Source organism: Stigmatopora argus, chromosome 19 (assembly GCF_051989625.1).
Source record: "Stigmatopora argus isolate UIUO_Sarg chromosome 19, RoL_Sarg_1.0, whole genome shotgun sequence".
Taxonomy (NCBI): Eukaryota; Metazoa; Chordata; class Actinopteri; order Syngnathiformes; family Syngnathidae; genus Stigmatopora; species Stigmatopora argus.
This window is the reverse complement of record NC_135405.1, coordinates 3,320,842-3,342,227: the sequence shown is the minus strand read 5'-3', so window position 1 is coordinate 3,342,227 and position 21,386 is coordinate 3,320,842. Positions and strand designations below refer to the sequence as shown.

At 41.6% G+C, this 21,386-nt stretch overlaps 2 protein-coding genes across 3 annotated transcripts in view; both read right to left on the bottom strand.

Annotated features, from left to right (window-relative positions):
- The window catches only part of rev3l (REV3 like, DNA directed polymerase zeta catalytic subunit), a 55,354-nt gene extending 46,960 nt beyond the window's left edge, over window positions 1-8,394 (bottom strand). For both annotated transcript variants that reach the window (XM_077587892.1, XM_077587893.1), the window contains exon 1: window positions 7,779-8,394. In XM_077587892.1, the coding sequence (XP_077444018.1) occupies window positions 7,779-7,917 (139 nt within the window). In that variant the 5' untranslated portion in view covers window positions 7,918-8,394. The remainder of the gene's footprint in view (window positions 1-7,778) is intronic.
- Window positions 8,395-12,950: 4,556 nt separating this feature from the next.
- traf3ip2a (TRAF3 interacting protein 2a) lies at window positions 12,951-20,594 on the bottom strand. Its single transcript, XM_077587964.1, has 10 exons — window positions 20,402-20,594; window positions 19,033-19,100; window positions 18,510-18,947; window positions 16,012-16,090; window positions 15,759-15,943; window positions 14,982-15,070; window positions 14,815-14,883; window positions 14,419-14,523; window positions 13,839-13,913; window positions 12,951-13,320 (listed from the first exon to the last, which is right to left on the bottom strand). Exons 2-10 carry the CDS (start codon window positions 19,046-19,048, stop codon window positions 13,174-13,176), a joined length of 1,203 nt encoding a protein of 400 aa, XP_077444090.1. The 5' UTR covers window positions 19,049-19,100; window positions 20,402-20,594; the 3' UTR covers window positions 12,951-13,173.
- Between the last annotated feature and the right edge of the window lie 792 nt (window positions 20,595-21,386).

Sequence of the window (21,386 nt, the reverse complement as noted above, 5' to 3'; positions counted from 1 at the left end):
ACTTCAAAAAGAGCTGTATCGGGAAAAGATACCGACAATTAGTATTCCATTGGGAAATCACTAATCAGTATGTTGTTACTTGCTATAAACCTTTGAATATCATCCTTATCACATAGATCGGTGTGAAGAAGAAAGCCAGAAACCAAAATTTGAGGTTTAAAAATTCTAAATCGGCCATCTTAATGAGCAGGGGAGTCCTTGAAACTTCCTCTTATCCTATTAATGGATCCATGAGGAATTCCGTCAGATTGCATTAGTGTTTCCCCAGGGGAGAGTCATACCTGGGGTGAAAGGGGCCCCCACCAATTCATTCCTTTCTCTGCTGGTCATTCACTTCCTCTCCCTCTCTTGTTTTGCACATTTAAACAAACAAAACAGGGACTTGAGAGCTCATTTATTTATCTGATCATTACTTTTTTGTTTTCCATTCATTTAAGACAAGACTCTATATAGTGAGCATGTTTAGACTGGTAACACAGTAAATTCTAGTTATTAAAAAAAACACTTCCACTCACCTCCCCCAGAATAAAAGGAAACAAACGGGAGCAGGCATTGAATTACACAGACCTGACTGACTGGTAGGAGTGTTCATGGCTTAGGTCATAGAAGGACAGGGAGTTTGGGGTCTGGGATTGGAGCCAAAGCCACGTGGTGCAGAGCAGATGCACCACAAAGGCGGCACAGATGACATAAAAGTTAACATAAAATTAAAGGGCTAATGTTTTGGAAATGGCAGCTTCAGGCCACTTTCAAAGGAAAACTGATTATATTATAGTCGTGTCAACACATACCAGATAGCATCTCTAATTTTATTAGTAAAAAAAATATATATAAATATATATAAACCGTAAGCTTGATTCCAAACACAGGAACAACAGTCACTAGTGAAATTAGTCTGTCTAATGAGTGAAGGGTTTTAATCATCTCATGAGGAACGGGAATTCATTTTAAACATGCCACAATGTGGAAGGCAATTATGGCTGGATCGGAGGGGCATACATTGTGGGGGATTTAAGCGATAAGCAACAAAGCAAAAAACTGTCCTTCACAAATTATATGGGGAGATAAGATAAACTATGACATGCAAGACAACTAACTATACATACACAGTTGAAATAACCCCTTTTTATCAGTGTTTCATGTTGTCGTACCTCTACTTACGAAATTAATTGGTTCCAGAACTTCTTTCGTAACTTCAAAATTTGGTAAGTAGAGCAGTACTTTATATGTAAATTCTCTCTTTCGTTCCACAGTCCTCACACAACTACCAACTAAACCCCTTTAAAATTGGTCAAAGACAATGATTTATTAATGTCTTAAAATGAATAACAAGCATACAAAATCTATCCGTGTTGAAACGCAGGGGAACAAGAGGAAGTTAGTTCCCTTTCGGCTGGGCTTGTTGACGGATATTGAGAAAAATTAATCTTAAAGACAATTCCCTTTGACGACTTTTAATTATGTTTTTAAAATGCACAATCAAACATCGTTAAAGTGGGCGATCGCACGACTCGTGAACACTTTCAGGATGTTTTTTCCATGAAGTCGTAAAATGTGCAAAATTTCTCCCCCATTTTCTGATTGGTGCTGTTGGAATGGTGGCTGCTTCCTCCTCAGCCGCCTTCTCGTTGAATTCCTCATGTATTGCCGAGCGTTGCATTTACTCCTGCTCCGTTAAGAGTTTGTTTTGGTGCCCCTCGACCAGCTCGTCAACATCATCCTTAGGTCCTTCAGGTTGACGCCTGAAGGCACTCGGCGGCCACAGCTTCCTCCAAGAAAAACTTCAAGACGATGAACGGCGGTGAAAAAAACATAAGAGAATCTTGAAACATGAAGAGTTTTTGTCAACTGAGAATCCTTCGAAGGCACTCGGCCACAGCTTCTTCCAAGCATAAGATTAAGCAGAGAACGGGTCAGAGAAACATGGAGGGTTGTTGTGAGACAGCAATTGAGAGCCAAGTAGAGTGTAGCGATATTCTCAAGTGAGAATCAATGCATCCGCGACAATATTTTCCAAATAAAATAACGGATAAGGAATGCATTTACTTTTTGGGGGATTTCATAATTTGGATCTTTTTCGTATCTCGAGGCACTCCTTTGCATAAAAAAAGCTTTGTAGACTGAACATTTCGTACCTAGAGACATTCCCAAGTAGAGGTATGACAATAGTATTACTGTATTTCAAAAATCCTGCGGTACAAGAGAGTTCCTATAGAGGTTGGCTTTAAAACAGCCATTCATTCATTTTCTGAACCGCTTATCCTCACAAGGGTTGCAGGGGTGCTGGAGCCTATACCAGCTGACTTCGGGCACGAGACATGAGACACCCTGAATTGGTGGCCAGCCAATCGCAGGGCACGAGGACACGGACAACCATTCCCGCTCACTCATACATAGATGCAATTCAGAGTGTCCAACCAGCCTACCATGCATGTTTTTGGAATGTAGGAGGAAAACCAGAATACCCAGAGAAAAATCATGCAGGCCAGGGATAACATGCAAACTCCACATAGGAGGACCGACCTGGACTTGAACCCTGAAGCCCAGAACTGTGAGGCCAATGAGTTAACCACTCATCCATCGGGCCGCCATTAAAATATTAATTTACATAGAATGCATTGGAAAAATATTTTATATCATGATCAAAATAAAACTGCTTATACCATAGTAAATTGGTGTATTTTTCCTTACTTTAAAAATCTGTATGGGGTATCATGGCTTCATGCAATTGTAAGAGGGGTTAGGTTTCAGTAGCACAAATATTCAAGTTGTAATCGCTCTTAATTTAAAAAAAAAAGTTTTATATTATTAAATGCAGTGAGGAAAGATGAAGTTAGGTCATCCACTATGGTAGGATCCCAAAATGTTGTCTTTGAACTCAACTCCTTATCAGTTGAACACTTCACTGTCCCACCACTGCACAACTACGTCTATAACACCTTAGCGCTATTTCACTTACTGAGCAATCTAAATTTATGTCATGGTTGCATGAATTCTGATTTCTGGTCAAGAGGACTGTTCACACCTCAATCACATTCTGAAAAATGCTATATTTAGAAACATGGTAATGTGGCCTATATTCATTCATTCATAATATGTACTGCGTATTTTCGCAAGGGTAGCTGGAGCCAATTCAAGATAATTTGGGTTAAAAAGCAGAATACACCCAGGACTGGTCACCAGTCAGCCATAAGGCACACAGAGACAGACAACCATTTGCATTTGCAATTATTAGACCTAGCTGATAAAACGATGATGGTAATTAACATCAACTATTTTTTAATAATATAGACTACTAATAATGCAGGACACAAAAAATAGCTTCTTCTAAACTTAAAATGGTTAAGTTCACCCAACTTTTTATTTTTTTTAATGGCCACGTGAGAGTGCGCCGTTTCTTTTTGCGAGGATGAAAAAAATCCACTTGTAAATAATGATGATGTCTTCAATTGATTATTTTATTTGTACATGTTCCACAGCAACTTTTGGTTTGGAAGCAAATTTATAAAAATAAAAGGTGACTGTCAACATTTCTGCAGGTTTTGTTATTGATTGTCTTATCTTTATTGCACAACAGAACAACAATATTTTATTTTTTTTAAAGTAAGGTGACAAGGTTACTTTCATAATTGAATAATAAGTATAGTAATTTAATTACTTATTCACAGAAGTTTGAACTTTCAAGCAAGTGAAAACTACACCATCACGTGGCATGTGATTTTAAAATATCAGATTCCATGTGACTTGGCCTGTTCCAACCATCATGAAAGAATCTCAGTTAAAAAAGATCCAAAACAGACATTCTGATTTGGGTCATTTCAAGCTGCGGTCTGATTGTATCTTATTTTGACTTTTTTTTCCCTTTCAAAATATTTCCAAATATTGGTGTAAAGCCTTTTCATGTCACGTCGGTGGCATCATTAACCTCACTGCTTATTACACAAATTGAGTGATAAGCTTCTGATTTGTCAGTTGTCATGAATCTCACTCAAATGAGGTTATTTTTCCTTCGTGGCCTGTGACCTACACACTGGCGCTTATGAAACCCTGCTTAATATCTAATCCCTTAGAAGCCAACATGCAGGATCATTCTGGGAAGAACAGCACCAGCTCATTTGCTACATTTACGCCTTTGGTCAGAACAAATTGTTTTGAAATGCAAAGATTGACCAAATATACTCGAAATGGTAGTAGAAAAAGTAGGAGCAAAAATTCATTGCTCTGTCCATTTCTACTTGAAATGTTTGTGTTACGTTGCGTATTATTCACGTTTTATTACTGTCACATCTTTCAGCAATTGTAAGATCTTATATCTCAAGCAAAAGTTTTATGTCTAATACACAGACCAGTTTAGTCTTCTGCCTACCCTGCCTTCCATTCACTCAATTTATGCTAGCTTCCATGAATAACAAAAAACACATATATACCATATTGGCCCGAATATAAGACGACCCTGACTAGACTCAAGTTTGAAAAAAGACTTCTTAAACACCAAATTCAATTTTAACACAGAAAATAATTACAGTACATCTGAAACAAATGATTATGTTGAAACAGTTTATAAACAAGTTCTGAAAGTATTGGACAGAAAACCAAAAACGTACAATCACAAACAAATGCCTGAACTAGGAGAATACTGTTAAATATGGTAATGCCATCTTGGTTTAAAAAAATAATCTTCTATCACAAAGTTTCTCCTTCAGTGCAAGAATTCTTTTTTAAAAAATCCAACAGATCAACAAAGCTGGTTCTAGAGGTGACTATGTAGTTCCCTTCAGAAAGACAGCTTTTAGCCAAACCAGCTTCTCTGTTCGTGCCTCACATACCTGGAACTCAAAACCAATTACCATACGTGAACTCCCGTCTCAGAAACTCTGTCAATCATCTTACAACCTGGCTGCTGGATGAACAACATTGTGATCACAACGCTGCCTAAACCTGTGCTACTTGTGTATGTCTCATCGTTTCAATGCTGCTCTCTAGTCTTTTGTCCTGTATCACGTTATTGATTTTATCTTCAACCTGCACAAGGGACTAAAGATGGAAACTAGCCTTCTGCTATAATCTTACATGTTTACATTTATATGTTCATTTACATCAGAGATCTCCAAACCAGTCCTCGAGGGCCGCTGTGGGTGCAGGTTTTTGTTCCAACCCATCCAACACACAGTTTAACCAATGAGGTTTCTGCTGAAAAAAGAAGCACCTGACTGCAATCCACTGATTGCACTTCTACGATACCAGATTGGTGGAAAGGTTTCCGCTTACAGGTTGGAAGGGAAAACCCGCACCCACTGCAGCCCTTTCTGGAATAGTTTGGGGACCACTGATTTACATGAACATGTATATGTTCATTAATATGTATTATCCCTTTATTAAATAAATCTAATTTATTTAGATTGGAACAAACGTCAAAAGAAATCAAAAATCCCCTGAAATATAAATACACTTCCTGTATCCAGTATTTTATTTCAAAATTGTCACACTAAACACAGCCCCGCGAGGGGTAGCATCCACGCGGCCCGACAAGGGGGTCACGGTGCCAGCCCGACGGCATAGCTGTCCCGGTTAGGGCATGTGCGGTCGATTGGTTGCCGGTCTTTTGGTCGCCCCGACCGTGACAACGGGCGACCTAAAGACCGACGACCAAAAGACCGGCGACAAAACAAGGTAAAACTACACGGTCTACGCATCAATAAAAGCCAACAATGGCCATGAGCAGTTTCCCTGAGCCGACGTGTGAATGTATAAGAGTTTGTATGTACATGCGTTGTCCCTTTAAGAAGCTACGTCAGTCAGGGTCTTAACAAGTTCTCCAACAAAAAACAATAAAAGTCCAGGAAATTTGGAGCTTTTCTTTAGCCTAATAATTACTAGGGCATTAAGTATGACTAAATAGTAATTCAGTTTGTATTTAGGGAATTTGAGCAACGATTTAAATGGTAATTATCACATACCTTCCGGGCGACCAAAAGATCGGCGACCAAACGACCGTGTACCCAGTTAGGGTAGCGGCCAGTGTACCTGCCGCCGTCAGAGGAAAAGCCCCTTTTCGGGGCACTTTTTAATCTTCCCCAGGAACATGGCTGATCAGCTATGGGCTGCAGTGAGTTCCTGGTTCATGTGCCTTTGTTTGTCAATGAGTTTTTCTGTAATTTTTAATTGTTAGGTTTTGCATTTACGTGCATGTGTACGTACGTCTACTCAGGTGCCACTCGAAATTCCACCCGGTTGGAACATTTCTTTTTCATTTGAATCTCTTAATAAATTTTCATTTTTTGCATACATACATATCCTCCTGGCAACAGGTAGTTCCAATTTGTCCTCTGTAGAGGACATTTGTAAACCAAAATATCTTCCACCCAGTGCATCCAATTGCATTAACTTTTGTGCTCTATAGAGGACATTCAGAGCTTTCCAATGATACCAAATTCTTTTGCAGTATTCCAATGACTTCACATAGATTTCACAATAAATGTGATTGGACAACGTTTTTTCCTGGTAGTCAGGAGGATATGCAAACATATTTAATCCAAGCTTTGGATCCATTTATCCCTTTTTAAAGGGATTGGGGCAGGGGTGGGCAAACTATTCCACAATGGGTCGCAGTGGATGTGGGTTTTCGTTCCAACCTGTAAGAAAAAACCTTTTCACCAATCTGGTATCTTAGAAGCGTAATCAGTGGATTTCAGTCAGTTGCTTCTTGTTTCAGTACAAACCTTATTCGTTAAGATGGCTGTGTTGGATCGATTGGAACAAAAACCTGCTCCCGCAGCGACACTAGAGGACTGGTATGCCTACCCCTGGTTTAGGGGCTAGTATTAAAGATTGTGGAACAAATCATGCAAATTCAATGTAAAAACACTTCTATTTACAAAAAATTCAAAGATATGAAACCTCTTCTGGAAAATTTTCATTTTATAACTAGAGGTACCACTGAAGAAGCATCCATGTAAACATAGCCATTGATACCATGTATCAATCACCAGACTCCAACTACAACAAATACATCATCCCCCACCTGTTAAATACAGAGAGGGTGCGGCAAAATCATTTGGACTGAAGCTGAATAAATTATCAGGAAACAAAACTATTGGTTAGCAGAAAAACAAATATAATCATATTTGCTGGGAATTTGTATTTGAACGCAACTGCCACTCCTCAGCCCAAAATATTTTTGTACTACAACCATGCCTTCTTCCCATATGTGTATTTTCTTATTTTTTGGACGCATCTTCTCATTGCTATTTAATCTAAGTTGCATGATCATCATTAAGCAATTCTCAATTCAACTTAAATGGTGTTGATGTACAAGACTAAAACGGATTGATATGAAATTGGGGGCAGGTTTTAAAAACACACAAACGTCTTATATGCATCGTCAACTGTCCAGATGTGACAGAATACAGAATATCTAAGGTGATCGCCTAGGCCACGCCATGTTAGTGCTGTTGGAGCCTCCATAAAGCCGTCTGGTCTTAAAAGGGGGAAGGGAGGGGGATCTCTTCGCTGCAGGAAACGACATGCGTGGGTTAGAAACGGTGTTTCACGCTTTGCGACGTCGTGTGACCACGCACTTAAATCACCCTGATTGCCATGTCATGATGTAATATTGTCATAATTTCACGGTCCAACTCTCGATATGATTGATCTCAGGGGTCCAGTGAGCATGCGAGCGTGCAAAATACAGCGGGATACCGTTGCCGCGTGGAATACAGTGAACGCTGCACCGTGGCTTCGTCGACAAACAACAAAAGACGAACAATTCATTGACTAACCTGCGGGTGTTGCTCCAAATATCCGCACCACCGGTACTTTGTTCACGTTGCTTTCCCTGAACTCAGAATAACACGCATCCAGGTCTTTAATGGGGTTTGCCAGGTAGTAGTCTGCGGTGACGATGCGCACGGCAAACATGACTGCTACGGCCGCCACGCACTCAGCAGAAGAGGGCAAACAGTTGATGGGAGTCCATTTATGGCCAAGTCCTCGACTGCCAGCCCAGAAGAGCCAACGAGGGTGCTGTCACGTTTTAAAAACTGCGACGAAGACCAGGAGAAGCCGAGCTCTGTCTATGAAGAAGGGGGGGGAAACATGAACAAAGGTTCCGCGGTGCCAACGCGTACCAATATTCAACAGTTGAGGTCCAGTTGCGGCAGAGGAACCGAACTAGACGACGCCACTTGTAACGCTACTCTCTCCCACTGTCAGTTCCATCTTCTTCAGTGACTGTCGCGTAATCTTTTCAGGAGTCCATAGTGTTTTTGTTTTCAGTCAGGAAGACGTTCCCCCGGCCTTCCGGTATGCGGCGTCTTTCCCTAATCAAGCATCGGTGCTAGCCCGAGCCGACAGCCCCCTCCATTGGGGATCCATGGACTTCCTTAAGAGGCGAAACGACGAGAAAAGCCAGTGCCCTACTGTCAAGCTAGAAGATATGTATACTACAATATAATACCGGTTCTTGTAGAAATTTTCAAAGCAAGACAAAATTGCGCTGAATGATGCTGTTAAAACACGACGATCATGTGGTTTATTTTGAAACGCCGTCCTCTGGAAAATGCTTGTCGATGAGCCTCTTCTACTTTAAAACCCACGAGCATTATGCTTATTGCATTCACCTTAAAAATAAAAAAGCCCTGGCCGTTTTTCAAATTAATTTATTTTTGGGGTTGTTTTTTGAATTACTTTTTTTAAACCTCCGTTTTTTAAATGAATGCAATTTCTGGGGTTGTTTTTTTATTTTTATTTTTTTCCTCGTTTTTCAAATTAGTACTTAATTTTGGTGTTGTTTTATTAATAAATATTTTTCATAACTCCGTTTTTCAAAATAATTATTTTTGGGGGTTTTTAATTATTATTTTTCTTCTTTGTTTTTCAAATTAAACAATTTTTGGCTTTGTTTTTTTAATTATTATTTTTTTCCTTCCTTTTTCTAATTAATTATTTTTTGGGTTATTAATGTGAGTAATTAATTCAAAAAACAACCCACAAAAAATAATTAATTTAAAAAACAGAGGATACGAAAAATAATTAGTTAAAAAAACAACCCCAAAAATAAATTAATTTGAAAAACGACCAGGGAGGAAACCGGAGCACCTGGAGAAAAGCAACGCAAGCCCTACGAGAACATGCCAACTCCACACAGTGAGGACCGACCAGGAATTGAACCCCCGAACCCAGAACTGTGAGGTCGGTGTGCTACCCACTCATCCAACAGGTCGCCTGTTTGAATATTATTACTACTAAAATATGCAGCACGTATCTTGTTTTGGGGCGGCCTGGTGGATGAGTGATTAGCACGTCGGCCTGGTGGATGAGTGATTAGCACGTCGGCCGGTGGATGAGTGATTAGCACGTCGGCCTCACAGTGCGAGAGCTGGGTTCAAATCCAGGTCTGTCAACCTGTGTTGAGTGTGCATGTTCTCCCCGAGCCTGTGTGGGTTTTCTCCGGGTACTGTGGTTTCCTCCCACATTCAAAAGACATGCATGGTAGGCTGATTGGACACTCTAAATTGCCCCTAGGTATGAGTGTGAGCGTGAATAGTTGTTTGTCTCCTTGTACCCTGCGATTGGCTGGCCACCAATTCAGGGTGTCCCCCGCCTCTGGCCCGAAGTCAGCTGGGATAGGCTCCAGCACCCCTGCGACCCTAGTGAGGATAAAGCGGTTCAGAAAATGAGATGAGATATCTTGTTTTCTATCTCTAGGGTACTCGGACGATTCGCCGAAAGACGTCTCGCCGACGGACAGTTCGCCGAACGGACGTTTCGCCGAAATGGGATTCGCGCGCTCGCCCCGCCCCCGGATCGTGTGTAAACATGTTTTTCAACCTCGGCCCGCGGTCCATATACGGCCCGTTACAGATAACATTCATTTAGGAATAACAAGGGCATGTATTGCCCCCCGCTGGACATATTTCTAAATACAAGTACGTACTACAATGTGCTGCCAATTTATTATAGTTTTTATTTCATCCTTGCGTTTAATCTTGCGTTTTAAACCTTGCGCAAATCCCGTTTCGGCAAAACGTCCGTTCGGCGAACTGTCCGTCGGCCAACGTCCGTCGGCGAAACGTCTTTCGGCGAATCGTCCGGTCACGATCTCGATCTCTAGTCGTGTCAGGCCGTAATTCATTCATTCACTTTCTGTACCACTTATCCTCACAAGGGTGGCGGGGGGTGGGGCAGCCTATCCGGGCCAACTAGGGGAACCAGACAGGTCACATTGTTGGCAACGATTCACATTCACACTCATACTTAGGAGCAATTTGAGGGATCAACCAGCCTACCAACTAGAGTACACTGAGAAAAGCCGTAATTCATGTGAAATATATTTTTTAAAATCATACTTTCGTACTAGGGCGGCCCGGTGACGCAAGTGGCTAGCGTGTCGGGCTCACAGCTCTGGGGTCCTTGGTTCAAGTCCAGGTCGGTCCATGTCAGGAGTATTAGCTGCACATTATTATATATTTGCTTGCAATTAAGAATGCTTTGCTTTACTATTAAACTTTCCTCATTATCATTAGAGGATTATTAGTTTCACATTACGTATTATATATTTGCTTGCAATGAAGAATATGCTTTGCTTTACTATTACTCAGTTTCATATTATCATATGTTGGCTTGCAGCGAAGTAAATGCTTTGCTCCTGAGAACCATAGTTAGGCTAAACAAAGAGAAGCCAAAATGCTTTGGACTGCTTAGAGTGGACTAAACAAAGAAGATACAAAACACCTTGAGCTGCACACGACTTTCAGACCTTCATTTGTTTTGACGTCTCACTTCTGTTTCCATCCTTCCCCTGAGTGTTGAGACGTTCATTGTAACTAGGGTCCTTGAATTTAATAAACAGCAAAAAAGGTGTGTGATGCCAGAACGGAGCGGGGACTTGACATCAACGGTTTGTTCTCCTTGCAAGTACAAAATCCAGAAGACTGTCTTTTCTCTTTATTTGTGCATGCATTTTGGGAATGCCTATTGGTGAACCTATCATTTATTGGTCCTTCGAACCTGGGAGTCAATATACCGAAGGAATCCAGGTGCTGAATCGACATCTGGGAAGGTCCGTGGCCACGGCATTTAACACCCTTTTGACGGGCTGGACCTCCGCTCCGCACCTGGGTTCCCAAGGTTGACGACTTAACCAAAAAGAGTTGAAGACATCTCTGGTGAGTAAAGCGTTCATATGAATGTCCATTCGGTAGTCTGGTTTCCCCCCACATTCCGAAAACATATATATTAGGCTGATTGGACACTCTGAATTGCCCCTAGTTATGGGTGTGAGTGTGCATGGTTGTCCGTCACCTTGTGCGTTGCAATCGGCTGCCCACCGATTCAGGCTATCCCCTGCCTCTGGCAGCTGGGATTGGCTCCAGCACCCCCCGCGACCCTAATGAGGATAATGCGGTTCATAAATAAGATGAGTTGAAATGAGACATTCATATTATTGGTCAGTCTACACATGGTTATGTTATTTTTACAATTTATTGATCAATACAAAGCGTTCATCATCAAGAATGCCATTGTTTTGTTGTTTCTTGCAAAGTGATGCGTTCCATAGGTAGGTGGAATTACACTGTATTGCCTTTTATAGAAACACATCTTTGAGTGTTTTTCAGTGTTTTACTCCAAAGATAAGGCTGAAACAAACAGCATGTATTAGCGGAAAAATAAAAGATGGATTTATTGGCCTTGGCAGGCCTGGAGTTAACAGGGAAGTGCCCTCATGTGTGATCTGATGAAGGCCATGCAATGTCACATGATCATCTGCAGTCAGTGATGGTCAAGCGGGGCATGTTATCGTGTATGGACATGATGAATCGATGTGTATTGAACCGAGTGTCACCAAACCGAGGGAAAAAAACACTGATCTAGATAAAGGTGTTTGTCATCTTAAGACTTCCTGTCCCTATTTGGAAATACTTTTTACATTCATGACTTACACAGACCTCTTTTCTTCCTGCTCCTATGATTTGGATGATCAACAACAGCTATTTTTATTGAGTTATATATATAAATTGCAAATGGAAAATGATGTTTACAGGGGAGGAGGAGACCTTGATTGTGCTTAATATTTCCAGGAAGTACATAAAACTGCTGTTAGGAAACATTTTTAGCAGGGGGTGGCTGTAGCCTCTCCCAGCTAACTATGGGAACCAGGTGGAGAACACCCTGAATTGGTGGCCAACCAATCGGAGTGCACAAGAAGACAGAAAACAGTTTACGCTCACAGTCATATCTAGGGGCAATTTAGAGTGTTCAATCAGCCTACCCTGTATGTCTTTGGGATGTGGGAGGAAATTTGAGTACCCGAAGAAAAGCCATAGAAGCCCTGGGAGAGCATACAAACTCCACACAGTGTTGACCTCGACCCTAGAACTGTGAGATCGATGCGCTATCCACTCGACCGCCGGGCTGCTACATAACTTTATCTGCCATTTTATTTTGCCTTTTTGTTGGAGAACTTGTTAAGACCCTGACTGACGTAGCTTCTTAAAGGGACAACGCATGTACATACAAACTCTTATACATTCACACGTCGGCTCAGGGGAACTGCTCATGGCCATTGTTGGCTTTTATTGATGTGTAGACCGTGTTGTTTTACCTTGTTTTGTCGCCGGTCTTTTGGTCGCCTGTTGTCGCGGTCGGGGCGACCAAAAGACCGGCGACCTAAAGACGGTGACCAAAAGACCGGCGACCAATCGACCGCACACGAACTCTGACAGTGAGTGTGTGCCACTGCTATCCACCGAGCGAATGTCCGTGGCACTTTGTTCTAGTCCGGCAAAATGTTTCTTGAGTCACGAGCTCCCAGAAATTGCTCCGGAGTACTCAGACAAAACCCACTCAAGCCCGGGGAACACATGCAAACTCCCCACAGGAATGTCCAGACCTGGGATTGAACCCTCAGTCTAAGAACTGTGGGGCTGATGCTCCACACTATTTCCCATGTATTGATGTGGATAATTTAATTGTAGCATCTATATGAAATAATCAATCTGGCATGCAACGTGATACCCTGACAATTTGTGTTGTAAAATGGATTTATCATATAGAACTTACACGACTTGCTAGTGAATCAAAAGGTAAGATAAGTAAAGACAGTCCTTAGAAATGGCAATTTCCCTTGGAGGCTGTTATTGTGTCTTCTCAAGCGGTAATTTGTTGTTTATTTTTTCACAGTGGCGAAATTGTGAGGGTGAGAGATGCTTCTTTCTGTGGAATGATGTAGCGCTCCTCCCTAAACAGGCGCAAGAGCAGGTTCTGTGTGTCAAGAGGCCACCTGTAGATCCTTGTGTTCTGAAGCCAACTTGGTACATGTTTCTGTCCCACAAACATAAAAAAAGAGTATAATTAGGCATGGCAAATAATCGCGTTAATTGCAGTGGACAGATTACAGTATTGTGATTACAGCAATGTTTCAGATTTGCACTCTGTAAATTAATGATTAGCCTTTAGATGCAATCCTTTTGAGCTTCTTGTGTCACACCGTGAAATAGGCAATGTTTTGCTAAAATTGTGTTTGCCCTAAACTCATTGGCTTTTACTGTGTTTGGGAGGGCACGGTAGAAGGGTGAGAATGGAAGGGGTGTGTGCGAACTACATTTCATATAATTGAAAACAGGAAAGGCAACAATATAGGTGCTCATTAGATGTATCATTAAAAAAGAAATGTTTTTGACATGTTAAAGGAGCATTATGTAAGACTGATGGCCCAAGATTTTACTGCAGGATCCAAATGATGGTACGAACAACATTCCTTCCTCCATTTTCAACAAAAACATTTTCTTCCCCACAATACAAAATATCAGTAATGGAACAAGGAAATGTAATGTACTTACTTTAGTCGCATTGGAGAACAACACTGGTATAAGTCTGAAGTTCAGACAGCCTTGTTGGATGAATTCATTTTGAATCTGGGGAAAAATAGTCATACTTAATGCCCTAGTAATTATTAGGCTAAAGAAAAGCTCCAAATTTCCCGGACTTTTATTGTTTTTTGTTGGAGAACTTGTTAAGACCCTGACTGACGTAGCTTCTTAAAGGGACAATGCATGTACATACAAACTCTTATACACTCACATGTCGGCTTAGTGAAACTGCTCATGGTCATTGTTGGCTTTTATTGATACGTAGACCGTGTTGTTTTACCTTGTTTTGTCGCCGGTCTTTTGGTCGTCGGTCTTTTGGTCGTCTGTCTTTTGGTCGCCGGTCTTTTGGTCGCCCGTTGTGGCGGTCGGGGCCACCAAAAGACCACGACCAAAAGACCGCGACCAAAAGACCGCGACCAAAAGACCGGCGACCAATCGACCACACACGAAATATTAGCATGTATCCTCACTGCTATTCTTTTTCCACACAATCAAAACTACATCTTCCATAGATTAAGTGTATATTGGGGGGTGGGTCATAATATCTCACTTGGTTGTGGATGTACTTGGTGTGTAGCCCATGCTCGTCATCACCATCCCCCTCCACATCCTCCTTGTACTTTGGGCTGATTGCCACAATGATGAGGACAGATTTCTGCAAAATTGTGAATTCATGACTGCTTTGTTTTTTATTCTGTACAACTATCAGACTTATTCATTCATTTTCCGAGCCGCTTATCCTCACAAGGATCGTGGGGACCATGGAGCCTATCCCAGCTTACTATGGGCACCAGGCGGGGGACACCCTGCATTGGTGGCCAGCCAATCGCAGGGCACAAGGAGACAGACAACCATTCATGCTCATACCCATACCTAGGGGGAATTTAGAGTGTTCAACCAGCCCACCATGCATATTTTTGAGATGTGGGAGGAAATCCAGACTTACATCATTCAAAAATCTGTCCATCCATCTGGTAATGCCCATTCGTCTGGTCGCATTGTCAAAAATGTCAATCTAGAAACAAATAGACATAGTGGGTAGGGGGGTTGTTAATGTTATTGATTTTGGAAGGGACGATTGGGGAAAGGAAAGAAATTAATTGTGTCGCCTACTGCTGGTTTGAAGCCCTGACTTATTAGAAATTTGGTGAAGACAGTCATTTCATCAGCTGTATCCACTGAATATGTGATAAAAACATTCCCTGCAATTACAGAAAGAGACATGCATTTTTAGTTACCCACACTTGAAAGGTTGCTTATACCTAGAAAGAATTTATATAGGTAATATCACTTAAAAACATTGTATCACTGAAAATGTTTGTATCACTTAAAATTAGACACACACACGTTTGTGTATATACGGAATTTCTCCCTAAGGTTGCTGATTTAAATTTTGACTTTAAAAATCAACAACCTATTAATATATTATATTAAGATATTCAAACTTTCTGAATAGTACTATAGCAGGGTTCCCCAACGACCAATCCACAGCCCGGTAACCATTCGCAAGCCACTTGTTGAGGGTCTGCCTGAGAAAGAAATAGTAATGACGTTTGAAACCTCACGCACACGAGGCACCGTCTATTTTCAAATATGGTGATCATGAGCCGATGGTACGCTTCACCTCAGGGTTGCCAGATCTTAAAGACGCTTTAATCAGTCACGCCGTAATATAACCTACAACAGTGGCTCTCATACCACGTTTTTGCCCACCCAAACCCTGAATCGGTGGCCAGCCATGTATGTTTTTGGAATGTGGGAGGAAACCGGGGATCTTGTTTTCTTATGTGAGGACGGTCATTTGCATATCAAACGGGTTAGTGAACTATATCTATATCTATCTATCTATCTGCAGAGGTTGACAGGTATGTAATTGTATCCTTGACTTACGATATTCTTCAGGAAGAGTGATGGTCTTCCTAGTCTCTCCAGTACCAGGTCCTGGATCTGCCTGAATTGGGTAACCTAAACTGACCTCACACATAACATTCTTGGGAGACACTCTGCCTTGTGGATGAGAGGCATTATTGGCTTTTGGAAGATCTTTATAATGCATTTTATTTCCTGGATGGTTCCTACAGAGAGAAATAATTCACAAATGAGAGCTAAGAGAAATATTACTGGGATGAGTAATGCTTAATACCATGCCCGCTGAAAGGGAGGGACTCTCTGGTGTGGACACACACAGTGTTTAGGAAAACTCTCCTGCTTTGGATAGATGCCTGCAATGACATAAAATGGTAGATATTTAGTCAGACAAAGCCTCAATTGTTTTGAATTGATCTAACTGACAAACAATAGGGGTTAATGATATACGGATTTGGATATATTTATTGGTTAAGCACGAATCAAATCGATCTAAACAACGATTGGCATTGTTGGGGTTATTCGGTGATATTCTTATATGTGCATTTTAAATCATTAATATGTATAGGAGCTTCATCTAATTTGGGACCAAGCAAAAGGACGGAGCCACTTCGAGGACATTTAATTGTTTTCAGGACTATTGACTCGGACAGGACACCACGTTCCAGGCCAAGGAAGATCTACGAAGGACTTGGATTCCGGCAGATGGCGATAATCGAACCAACTTCCGAAAATACTCGCATATTGTTTAAAAATACTGTCGCTCGAGTTTTACCATATATGGAATTATTATGCTTATTTGTGCAAATTCTTACGCAGTTGTTTTGGTTTACGATCCACTCAGGTCACCTTGTATGCTTACTTGTGCAAATTCTTACGCAGGTGTTCTTGGTTTCCGACCTGATACGAAATCGTTGTGGCAGTTGTTTTTTGACCTTAATGGTGTTATTCGGTTAGCTTATGCAATTGTTTGAATCAGATTACAGTAAATGTTTTGTTTGTTTTGATTATGCGCGACTAAATGGACAGAGGATGGCAGAATCATCTGAGACGAGGACGAAGTCAGGGTGGATTCTCCTTGCAAGTTTTGTAGCCGGAATATGTCAACGATGTCTCTCTGTTTTTATTAAAGTATACCTATTAATAAACCTATCAGGCATCATTTTCTTTGAGGCTGAATTCACATTGCAGAAAATGAGAAGTCCGATTTAAAAAAATTATATTTTGGGAGACGTTCATGCAACAAAAGCAAATGCGACTCTTCGGTAAACGTATTCGTGAAGTGACATGCATGTGCCCAAAAAACATGTTACCTTCTGAAGTGTGTTTACAAAAGTAAATATGCATTCAGAACGTGGTCACAGCGGTCACTTTTTAGTCCGAATTTTGTGATACCGGAGTCGACATTTTCTAAACCTGATAGCTTGACGTTTGGTGTCACGAAAGAAACGTTATTTTCTATGGTGGCATTTTTCACCTGTTGATAACGTATAGATTGCATGTGTATCTCCACTGCTGTTGATTAGGTGATAGGACAGCTTAGGAGGATCTAGGCAAGGAGGATGATCTTTAAAACCTCCAGACTACTGAGGGACTGTGCGGTAACCTCAGTCTCAGTCTGCAGAAGGTCCCCACCTTCTGGACTTCTTGTGTGTGGCTCCAGTTTTTTACCTAGGTCTACAATGTCTTGTGTGTCTTGTGTCTGTCTTGCTACTGCAACCAAGAAATTTCCTGAATACGGGATGAAATAAAGTTCTAATCTATTCTAATCAGTGTTCATAGTGCAGATGTGTATCAGATTTACATTCACATACAAAGGAGGCTCAGAAAACAACAATCTTCTCATTGCATGAATCGATACATGTCATAAATTGTCAAAAAATGACCTGACACCAATGTTCCCTCTAATTTTTCGTTGGTCTGAGCAGAAAGTCAACCTCCCTGAGCGCACTGAGTACCAGTGTGAGCGACATCATCGGTACTCGGATGATTCGCCTAAAGACGTTTCGCCGACGGACGTTTGACAGACGGGCAGGACGCCGAATGGACGTTCCGCCGAACGTTCATTCGGCCGAACGGAGGTTTCGCCGAAACGGGATTCGCGCGCTCGCCCCGCCCCCGGATCGTGTGTGTACAAGTTTTTCAACCTCGGCCCGCGGGCCATATACGGCCCGTTAGGATTTTTAATCCGGCCCGCCGCCGGTGTTGTCCAAATTATAGTAAAAATCAATGTTAGTCTACCATCAATGGCAGCCCGGGAATAAGCACTCTTGGGCGGGCAGATGTAGCAGAACCGAGCCGTAAAATGACAGCAATCGGGTCAAATCCATCCTAAAACAGCATTTAATGATTAAATACAAATACTGGAGCTCTTTGGACATTAGAACCGAGCCCAGGGAAGTGAATTCCTTGGTAAAATGTCGTGATGATATCGCGATGGAGGCAAAAAAACGTCTATATACGTCCATTCGCCAAACAGCTCAAAATGCTCTCAAATTCGGTCAAATCCAGCCGAAAACAGCGTTTAATGATTAAATACAAATACTGGAGCTCTTTGGACATTAGAACCGAGCCCATCATGAAGAAAGGGGTAAAAAAAAAAAAAAAAAAAAAAAAAAAAAAAAAAAAAAAAAAAAAAAATCCGTTTTTTTTTTTTTTACTGCGCGCCATAGGATTTCTGCTGCGCAGAGAAGACGAGAGTAGTGCGCAATTGCGCACGCGCGCAGCTTAGAGGGAACAGTGCCTGACACTACATCAATTCTTCGAAACACTTACAGTGGCCAGGTGCAAATGCTGCTGGATAGCGATGTGGGACATTGTAGCCGGCGTTGGTGTCAGACATGAGTGGGAGTGGCTGCTCCAAACCATGTGTCTCATCGATTGAACACTCAGAGAGGTTTTGGTGTTTTTTAAAACCACTGGGGTAATTTCCTTCTTGTTTTGGAAGCCAAACGTGGCCATATTGGATGTCTGTCATCTGGGGATTGAAGAGCGGGTCGGATAGAGGAGGACTTGTTTTGGATACACTCTGAAAATAACGCTGAAGGAGTCTTTCCCGGTTGTCGTAGATGTTTATGTCCCGAGTTTGCTCCCAGATTCCGCTGTTCTCCGTTCCACTGCATTGATGGGAATCAGGGGGCAAGTCCAAACCGAGACTAGAGGGTGCCATGTGCTCATCCACCTCGACAGGAATACTTTGATGAGGGCGGAACCCTGACGTAGCATCAGTAAAAAAAAGTTTTAAGAAACTATTTTGCTTTATTTGTGAAGGCTATTTGGTCAAATGTCAGTTCCTTACCATTTGAAAAGTCCATGAGGTTACTCTTAATGTTTAAGCAATAGTAGAGTTCAGGAATTCCAACAAATCTATGAATAAAAATATAAATTGATTGGTCAGTGCAAATTTATGCTTTAATTATTGTGGGTTAGAGTGTACAACAGATGCAAACAACGGTCTAAATCAGGCACCTGACGGGGCGGCTGAGTGGTTAGCGTGTCGGCCTCACAGTGGGGGAGCTGGGTTCAAATCCAGGTCGGTCCACCTGTGTGGAGTTTGCTTGTTCTCCCCGGGCCTGCGTGGGTTTTTTCCGGGTACTCCGGTTTCCTCCCACATTCCAAAGAAATGCATGGTAGGCTTATTGGACACTCTAAATTGCCCCTAGGTATGAGTGTGAGTGTGAATAGTTGTCCGTGTCGTGCCCTGCGATTGGCTGGCCACCAATTCAGGGTGTCCCCCGCCTCTGGCCCGGAGTCAGCTGGGATAGGCTCCAGCACCCCCCGCAACCCTAGTGAGGATAAAGCGGTTCAGAAAATGAGATAAAATGAGATGAAAGAGGCACCTGACTGTAATCCAGTGATTGGACTTGTAGGACAAAAGATTGGTGAAAAGTTGTCCTCTTGATGCGTTGGAATTAACACCTGTACCCACTGCGTCCGTTTATGAAATAAATTGCCCACCCGTGGTCTAAATGATAAGAAATCGCGCTGGATCAAGTTCAGTAATGCACCACTGAAAACTACAAACATAAAAAATGTATCCTCACAAGGGTAATGGGGGGTGCTGGAGTCTATCCTAGCCACAATGGGCACCAGGCAGGAGATACCCTGAATCGGTAGCTAGCCAATCGCAGGGCACAAACCATTTATGGACACACGCATAACTACGAGCTATTTAGAGTGTCCAGCCTCTCTACCCTGCATGTTTTTTGGACGTGGGAGGAGAACAGAGTTCCCGGAGAAAAGCAATGCAAGCCAGGGTACAACATGCAAACTCCACACAGTGAGGATCCACCTGGGATTGAACCCTCTACCCCAGAACAGTGAGGCCGACACGCCAACCGGTCGTCCACCGTGCCGGCAACACAAAAACATTTTAAATCAATTTCCATTTGACAGTGCATATAAAGTGAGATGTATTATTTGTAAATAATGTAAATTTTGTGATTTTAACAAAAACAGTGGACATTTATCATCGTTTTGGAGCTAATTAGTACATTATGTAAGCATTACCATTATTTTTATATTGTTTTATAAAATATAAAGTAAAAGTTCTCTTCCAAAGCACGCACTGTGGTAATCAGAATAGAATATACAGTACATTGTAGTGAGTAAGTATTGTGAGACATCTGGATTGGGTTGAAAGAAGAGAAACAACATTTTATGCTCACCAGTACAAAGGTCAAAACCAGCACCCGGAACACCTGACAGGTAGATTTAAGGAAAACACAAACAAAACATGAAGGTCCGTTTGATGTGAACCCACAAATTTAAAATGAATAAAATAATTAGAAACTTTTCTGTCGAAGTGCTTCGCCCTTAGCCCCAGGACAAACCTGTTTTCACACAAGCAGGAAATATTCCTGCAACTACCTACCCCTTTCAGCTTCAACAGCCAATCAGAATTTAAATACCTTCCTTTTTTTTTTTTTATATAGTCACTCCAACCTGAATTGTTGGCCAGCCAATCGTAGAAAACAAGGAGACTCATACCTAGGGGCAAGTTAGAGTGTTCAACCAGCCTACCATGCATGTTTTTGGGATGTGGGAGGAAACCAGAGTACCGGGAGAAAATTCACGCAAGTCCAGGTTGAACATTCAAACTTGATACAGGAAGACCTGAAACTGGGATTGAACCCCAAATCTCAGAACTGCGAGGCCAAGCTGCTAACCACTCATTCACCAGGTCACCTTCTGAGAATAAGTGTTACGGTAAATTTAAGAATAAATTACATTTTTATTAATATTTTTTTATTCTTCATACAATTTTCATACACTTCTCAAAAGGGTTGCAAGGGTGCTGGAGTCTATCCCACTTAACTATGGGCAGAAGGCGTGATAAAAGCTGAACTAGTTGCCAGCCAATCAGCCTGTTATGGATGTTTTGGGTATGTGGGACAGAAACAGAGCACCCATAGAAAACCCACACAGGCAGAGATAACATGCAAATTCCACGCAGGAAGGCGGAAGCCTGGCATTGAACCCACGATCTCAGAACTGTGATGTAAATGTACTATTTATTAAATGATATAATCATTTATTTAATTATGACATTCCTCGTCCATCCTGTTAAATGCAACAAAAACACTTAACATTTGATGTACAATACAACTACAATTCAACTTACAGATTACAGGAGTATTTGATTAATTTCTT

Coding starts and splice junctions, on each gene's coding strand:
- traf3ip2a (XM_077587964.1), bottom strand. Junction 16,091..18,509: donor AGCATTTGCACCTGGCCACT/GTAAGTGTTTCG, acceptor ATGTCATTGCAG/GCATCTATCCAAAGCAGGAG. Junction 15,944..16,011: donor CCTCCCTTTCAGCGGGCATG/GTATTAAGCATT, acceptor TTCTCTCTGTAG/GAACCATCCAGGAAATAAAA.